At 40.1% G+C, this 8,238-nt stretch overlaps 1 protein-coding gene across 1 annotated transcript in view; it reads left to right on the top strand.

Annotated features, from left to right (window-relative positions):
• Positions 1-7,166, top strand: part of GTF2H1 (general transcription factor IIH subunit 1) — a 33,976-nt gene extending 26,810 nt beyond the window's left edge. The window contains exons 12-15 of the mRNA XM_082628924.1: positions 1,489-1,579; positions 2,059-2,174; positions 3,263-3,355; positions 6,123-7,166. Coding sequence (XP_082485050.1) covers positions 1,489-1,579; positions 2,059-2,174; positions 3,263-3,355; positions 6,123-6,209 — 387 coding nt within the window. The 3' untranslated portion in view covers positions 6,210-7,166. The remainder of the gene's footprint in view (positions 1-1,488; positions 1,580-2,058; positions 2,175-3,262; positions 3,356-6,122) is intronic.
• Positions 7,167-8,238: the final 1,072 nt, after the last annotated feature.

An 8,238-nucleotide genomic window follows, 5' to 3' on the forward strand; every position in this document is an offset into this window, starting at 1 on the left:
TTGGTACCTGTTAGGCACTCAATGAAGAGATAGATCAGTTATGTCCCTAAATGTTGATATGGATACAGTGGGGAATGTGGGGTTTTTTCCCCTTTTGGCTAGGTGTATTCACTTCCTTGAAAAATGACAAATGATATATTTCTGCTTTGCTGGACTTTCTTATGTCAGCTGCCAGTAAGGATTTAACATTTGTTTTATTGTCTTTTTTTTCTTTCCTTAAACTCAGTTTTACCTTCAGTGCTAAGAGTTCCTAAGTTAAGTTGATACTTGATACTTAAGGGCTTGGCTAAGACAGAGAAAGACAAATATTACATGATATCACTTCTATGTAGAATCTAAAAAATAGTACAGGGACTTCCCTGGTGGCACAGTGGTTAAGAATGCACCTGCCAATGCAGGGGACACATGTTCGAGCCCTGGTCCAGGAAGATCCCACGTGCCCTGGAGCAACTAAGCCCATGCGCCACAACTGATAAGCCTGCGTGCCACAACTACTGAAGCCCATGCACCTAGAGCCCATGCTCCGCAACAAGAGAAACCACCACAGTGAGAAGCACGTGCACAACAATGAAGAGTAGCCCCCGCTCATGGCAACTAGAGAAAGCCCGCATGCAGCAACGAAGACCCAACACAACCATAAATAAATAAACAGATAGATAAATAAATAACTCACTCCAATTCTTTAAAAAAAAAAAATAGTACTAGTGAACTTACTTACAAAACAGAAACAGACTCACAGACATAGAAAACAAACTTATGGTTACCAAAGGAGAAGGAGGGGTGGTGGGCAGGGATAGATTGGGAGTATGGGATTAACAGATGCACACTACCATATAGAAAATAGATAAACAATAAGAATTTACTGCACAGGGAGCTATATTCAGTATCTTGTGATAAACTATAATGGAAAAGAATCAAAAAAAGAATATAGATATAGATATATACATGTGTAACTGAATCACTTTGCTGTACACCTGAAACTAGCACAATATTGTAAATCAACTATACTTTAAAAAAGGCAGGGGGAGGGGTGCTTCCCTGGTGGCGCAGTGGTTGGGAGTCCGCCTGCCGATGCGGTGGACGCGGGTTCGTGCCCCGGTCCGGGAGGATCCCCCGTGCCGCGGAGTGGCTGGGCCCATGAGCCATGGCCGCTGGGCCTGCTCGTCCGGAGCCTGTGCTCGGCGGCGGGAGAGGCCACAACAGTGAGAGGCCCGCGTACCACACACACACACACACAAAAGCGGGGGGCTTGACTAGACAAAAGTGTGTGTATCTTGAGGTACCTATGGACTTGCGTGGTATTCCTGGAAGATTGGTGGGTATTCTGTTTCTACACATACTGTGTTTCTAGCCTTCACTCTGGTTGCTATAACTGACGTATTTATACAGGAATGAGGACTTATTGGACACTTTGCTGTAGAACTGAACTGTTAAGTAAACAGGTGGCCAAAGACGAGAAGCCACGTTTTGTGTCTCAATGTCTTTCAGGTTCTCTCGAGCGGTGCTGCCAGTAGTACCATCACAGCGCTGTCACCTGGAGGAGCACTGATGCAGGGAGGGACACAGCAAGCCATAAACCGTATGTGCTGGACCTCCTGTTGCTGTCCCTTTACCTGAATAACCTCAAAAGAGCAATTTGAGAAGAGTGCTAAGTTTTATTGGTTTCTCTTTGGGACATTTCTGGGATTTTTGTTTTGCTCTTATGCATCCAGATCCTGAAGCATATTTAGACAAGAGTTTATGTTTCAGTGTTGTTTTAATATTACAAACAGTGGCACATTGCTGTGTCACACTAGTAGTGTGTGACATTGCTAGTCACACGTTGTTTTTCCTCTCCTACCTCTTAAAGCAAAACCTGAAAATTCCTCCAAAACCCCAAGGAAATTTGAATCCTGTGGTCTGTGGGCCACAAAATCAGTAACTTGTCTCAGAATAGCACATCCTGGTTTAGTATTGGTAGAGTGCGCATTCAGATTTATTCTCTGAGTTGTCATTCTTTCAGAGACTACACACATGGGAAAATAGCTTTTATCCTATGGACCGCTTTTTCTTTTGCAGAGATGGTGCCAAATGATATTCAGTCTGAATTGAAACACCTGTATGTGGCTGTTGGGGAACTTCTACGGCACTTCTGGTCCTGCTTTCCCGTTAATACGCCTTTCCTAGAAGAAAAGGTCAGAACCGATTCCAAACAGAGCCAGCTGTTGTAGTAGCGTAACTTAGTGAAGTGTTACCTTGAAGTTGGAAAATTGTAGTGAGTGTTCACCGTGTGCCAAACACTACTTCGCATATATTGTTTCATTTAAGCCTCACAGCATCCTGATGAGTAGGTATTGACACCCATTTTGTATACAAAGAAACTTGAGATCCAGACCAGTTCTACAACTTAACAATCGTGCATCTTAAAAGCTAACTGAATCACTTTGCTATGCACCAGAAACTAACACAACATTGTAAATCAACTATAATTCAATTTTTTAAAAAAGTAGTAATAGCTTTACTATATAGATTGCTCTTATAAACAATCTTTAAGAGAAAGATAAATACCCCATTTAAAATAATAGGCAAAACACTTTTAACAGGCGATTCACTAAAGAATGCAAGTGGCCCAATAAACCTAAGAGGAAATTTTCATACTCAGTATTCAAATAAATTATCTTTAAAGCTACATAAAAAACGCCTGTGTCATCTATAATTTGTAAAAGGATAAAAAACTTAGAATGATCAGTGATGGCCAAGTTGCTAAGAAGACAGTCCTTTCTTCCACTACAGGTACTACCTTTTTAAGACATGCTTTGACCCAGAAATTCAACATTTAGAAATTTAACCTAAGGAAATAATTAAGAATGAATGTATGCAAATATTGAGCCATAGAGATGTTTCTCTACCACTGTCTGTGTAGAAATGGTCTAAATATCTACCAGAAGGGGATTGGTTAAAGATACATCCATTTTAAATGACGACTTAGTATTTAATAACTTAAAGATGTTCCCGTTAAACCAAGTGGAATTTTAAAACAGTGTATACTGTATATTTTCTACATATGCATTTATACACATGCACAAAAAACATCAGGAAGGATATGAATTATAAATCAAAAGAATCTAAATATATTTGATATTGCTTCTCTGCCTGGTGGAGCCAGTTAATCTTAAAAAAAAGAAGAAGAAGAAAGAAAAAGAAACCTTATGTGTGTTTTTCTCTTGATCCCTGTAGGTTCTTTGAGAGTCTGTAATTCATTATTTCTCTCATCTTTTTTTAGGTAGTGAAAATGAAAAGTAATTTGGAACGATTCCAAGTTACAAAACTCTGCCCATTCCAAGAAAAAATTCGGAGACAGTATTTAAGCACAAATGTAAGGCAACAATTTAATTTTGGCCTAATATTTTTCTCTGTGTGGTAAAATGATGACATTAACTTTGTTTTCCTGTAAATGAGTATATATGTTGTTTTTTTTCTGTTGCTGGGAATACTGGGGGGGTTTTTTTTGGTTTTTTTAAGGCTGCTTTTTTTTCTTTTTTTTTAAGAGCATTTATTTATTTTATTTTTGGCAGCGTCAGGTCTTAGTTGCAGCACGCGGGATCTTCTTTGAGGCATGCGGGATCTTTTGTTGCGGCGCCGCGGGCTCTTCCTTGCGGCGCACGGGATTCTCTCTAGTTGTGGTGCGTGGGCTCTGTAGTTGCCGCACACGGGCTTAGTTGCCCGGTGGCATGTGGGATCTTAGTTCCCTGACCATGGATCAAACCTGTGTCCCCTGCATTGTAAGGCGGATTCTTTACCACTGGACCACGAGGGAAGTCCCAGGAATACTGTTTTTTAATTGTAAAATGTGTCATACATTCAGAAGTGTATAAAATACATTTGCTCTTTTAAATAGTAAAACAAGTATCTGTGTACCCACCAATCATGGTAAAAATAGAACCAGTACCCTGAGTGTCCCTGTCCCACTCTCTCAAGGCCATGACTAACCAGGATTTGGAATAATCACCTCCATGCTTTTCTTTATAGATTTACAACCTATATGTACGTTCCTAAAGGTATTTATTTTGAAAACCTGAGTAGCAAGTACAAATGTAGCAATGCAAAGAAAGGTAGAATTGCCATTCTATGAAAGTAAGCTGAACAGTTCCTGGATTATGGTCTGCCTTCAGCTTCCCTGGTTGACAGCAGGGCAGGGCAGTGGGTAAGGCAATGAGAAGTGTCACCTTATGCCCAGGATTTTTAGCGTGGTTTTGTTTGTTGTTGTTTTTTTTTAATAAATACAGTTGTTTTTTTAATAGTTTTTTTTTTTTTTTTAGATGTTGGGGGTAGGAGTTTATTAATTAATTTATTTATTTTTGCTGTGTTGGGTCTTCGTTTCTGTGCGAGGGCTTTCTCTAGTTGTGGCAAGCGGGGGCCACTCTTCATCGCGGTGTGCGGGCCTCTCACTATCACGGCCTCTCTTGTTGCGGAGCACAGGCTCCAGACGCACAGGCTCAGTAGTTGTGGCTCACAGGCCTAGTTGCTCCGCGGCATGTGGGATCCTCCCAGACCAGGGTTCGAACCCGTGTCCCCTGCATGAGCAGGCAGATTCTCAACCACTGCATCACCAGGGAAACCCTTTAGCGTTGTTTTTAATGCAAGGCTAGAGCAACCACACAAGATTGTTTCTCTATGTGTCAATGCAAGTTTTCTCAGAGATGACAGGGAAAAAAGTAGTAGGTACAAATTTAGAGTTCAGTGTTTCGGTAAGTAGGATAATCAAAACAGAGTTTTACAGTTGAAAGTTGAAAAATCTTCATCAGTAATATTTTTAGTAAGTTTTTATTCTCTAAACATTCTAAGTGGTTTTTCTTAAAATATAACAATGTTATTTATAATCAGAAAAGAAGCTTGAAGTGTCTTCCCACAGCAGAGCAAGGGTGAAAAATAGGTTTCAGTTTATGTGCCTTCTCAATTGACTGTACCTGCCTGGAGCACTATAGTCAAAAGAATTCTGAGGCCATGTGCAGCCTTACAGGAGGCTGTGGCGTTCATCTCTTCTAACTGGTTCTCTGGAGCCACTGCAGCCTAAGGAGCAGTGTAGTTCCCAGACAGAAGTAAATAACATAACACTCCCCCTTGTGCACGTGCACACACACACACGCATGCACACACACGCATGCACACACACAGTGATAACAGGTGTGGTAAATAAGAGTTTATTTTGTTTTTAACTCCCTCAGATTGAATCTAAGTTACTGGCATGCTACAAGGATTTAAGACTTCCTGGTCTCTGTCCCCATACTGCCAAAATTGACTTGCAGACTTTTTATAAGACTTTTACTTCCAACCATGTAAATTACTCTGTCCACTTCCGAGGAAACAGATAATCCAAAGACACTCTGCCTTAGGAGTCTTTATCAGCTTAGATCAGTGTGGTCCTGTTGACTTCTAGTTATGTCTGTGACGAGGGTAAAATTTTTTTCTGCTCAAGATACGTAGTCCTGACCTAAGGCGTGACGTCATACTTGTGTGAAGCTTTGAGACCATTTAGATTTTTCTGTAATCTGCTGAGTTACATTGAAATCCTGAAGTGTTAGGCCGGGAAAAGACCCTAGAGAACATAGAAAAGTGCTTCACAAGGTTGGCTGTGCAGCAGAATTAAGTGGAGGAGCTTTTGAAACTCAGAAGATTGCTGGGTCTCATCCTAGACCTGCTGCCTCAGAATCGTCGGGGCAGTGGGGCAGTTGTCAAAGTTTCTCTAAGTCAGTGTTGACGCTACTACCCCCTTGATCGTAGTCAAGAGACTAATGTGTAAACCTAGAAATCACCAGTTTAGTTCACCTTTCTCATTGGACAAAAGAAACTAAAGCCTAGAACACAGGATTTCATGTTGTCCTATGGCTGGTTAATGACAGGGCAGACATACAGTGCAGGCAAAGCAGGTGAATTTCCAGCCTCTACTATACCCCACCATCCCTCTTACCTTTCTATACAAAATGTGTCTGATAACACCTTCACAGAGGACTTGTGTGTTGCCTCATTGGAGGAACAAAAAAGAGCTTGCGAACAACACTGAAGTATGTGCCAGATCTGAATCAGAAGCAGTAACTTCCCCAGGCTTTACCATTGTTGCCTAAGTGTCTTGCTCTGTTTTTCAGTTGGTAAGTCACATAGAGGAGATGCTCCAGACAGCTTACAACAAGCTCCACACGTGGCAGTCACGGCGTCTGATGAAGAAAACGTGAAGTGTCCGTGGCTCTCACAGGTTCTGTGAGACTGAGAGAACTGTGACCTGCAGTGACTCTGGAAACCTGGCCTGTCAGACATGCAGGTGATCACACCTGCATGTGACAAGAAAGTGACAAGAAACATCTGTACCATGCCGACTCGGAGCTGATGCTATTGTACTTGCACATTGAGAACTGAAAAGAAGGGAACTATGATTAAACTAAAAGCTAGAGAGGTAAATTAAGGCAGAACCAAAATGAGCTAAGTTGCAAATATATATATATATATATATATATATATATTTTTTTTTTTTTTTTTTTAAAAAGACACTGTTTACAGCAGTTACTCAGGAACTGCTTTTGATTCACATTAAGCTGCTTTCAGGAATCTAAAAAAAAAAAAAAACTTTTTAAAAGGGTGCATTGATAAAATCTGAGGATTTTTGGTTTTGTTTTGTTATTGTGTAAATTTTTTTCCCTAAGTTTATGGCACAGGGTACACCTTAAGTATTTCTCCTCCATCTTCCACTTGGATCCTCAAGTTTTGCTGAATTCTAGTTGTACCTTACATCAGCAAGTTAAAGAGAGTACTTTAAAATAAAGCAGAGGGAGACTGTTGCTCAGCCATCCAGAAACAGTTGTAGTCAGAAGACATCATTGGTCCTGTGTTTCCTACGGAAATAAGAAACAATAAATATTGCACTGAATGTTTGTGGTTTGGAGTCCCTAAAAGATAAAGAGGGGACATATTTGCAGAAAGTCGTGTGGGGTTTTTATGCAGAATTTTGTCAGAGGACAATGCGCTGCATGTTTTTCTTTGAGTGCAAATGTACATTGCTAAGATTTTTTTTTTAAGATGGCATGTGCTTTGAAAAGAAATTGCATTTTTAAGAGTTTAAAAATCTTATGAGTGAGAGATATAAGAAATCTTACTTATTTTCACCTCTTTAGAAAAAATAAAAGATGTTTCTCATATCTCTTTTTCTCCAGTATCTGACTGTTACGGTCCTTGGCGAATTGATAATCATTGCATAGTGACTGCAAAGCCTAAATGCAAAAAAAAAAAAAAAAAAAAAGATATTTTCTTGTTTTTGGAATCTGCCATATTTTGTTCCTGATAGTATCAACTCACCGTTTATCTAAGACTTTAGATGTCTTGTATTAAAAATTACAGAAAAAAGTAAAACTTTTTATAGATACTCTTTTAACTGTAACACATCTTGTGGATTCTCCTTATGTGTGGTGCTTACTTGGGTGGGCTGCTCGAGGGCCACTCGTTACTTTTTTAAGCCATTATACAAGCTGGTTATCTTTCATAAAATGGCTACAACAGGTTGAAAACCTGTTCAGACTTTGAACCAGTAAAAGAAAAGTAGCAACATCTTTCTTCTGCTACAGTCGTCCCATTTCTCCTTCAGATCAGTTTAGTAATGGTGTGTTACACTTCACAGTTTTACAAAGTGCATTTCAAATGAATTATTACCACAACTACTCTATAAGCGATAGCAATCGAGCAGATAGAAAAATGTTTGAAATAGAAGGAAGAGTACGTCTGTTGGGAAAGGCAGACGTAAAGAAAGAAAATGCTCTGTTAGAGATTAAGTGATAAATGGAACCTGAAGGAAGAAACCATTGGGGGAATTGGGTAGGCTTCACTAAAGTAGGAACATTTTAGCTAAGCCTTGAAGGTTGAACAGGGAAGTGCATGATGAAGATGTGAAGACTTTGAAAGGCACCCCCCGCCCCGCGTGTTGGGACAAGAGTGTTTGTTGGATTGGAGAGTTGGAGGTGACAAGAGGCTGGGAAAACCAGTTTAATTCAGGTTTCAGATGGCTTTGTAAGGCCAAGGTAAATTCAGACCTTACCCATTAGGCACGGGGGACCTTGGAGAAAATATTAAGCACATGAGTTGTTTTTCTGAGGGTATTTTGCTTGTTCTGTTTGGTTTGTTGGATTAAAAGTCCAGCAGTTGGGGATGCCAAAACCTAGAAGGCTTTGGAACAATAATCCAGACTAGGTCCAAATTAAAGTGGAATTCTGGTAAATA

The sequence above is a fragment of the Mesoplodon mirus genome, assembly GCF_964341445.2.
Source record: "Mesoplodon mirus genome assembly, chromosome: 7".
NCBI lineage: Eukaryota > Metazoa > Chordata > Mammalia > Artiodactyla > Ziphiidae > Mesoplodon > Mesoplodon mirus.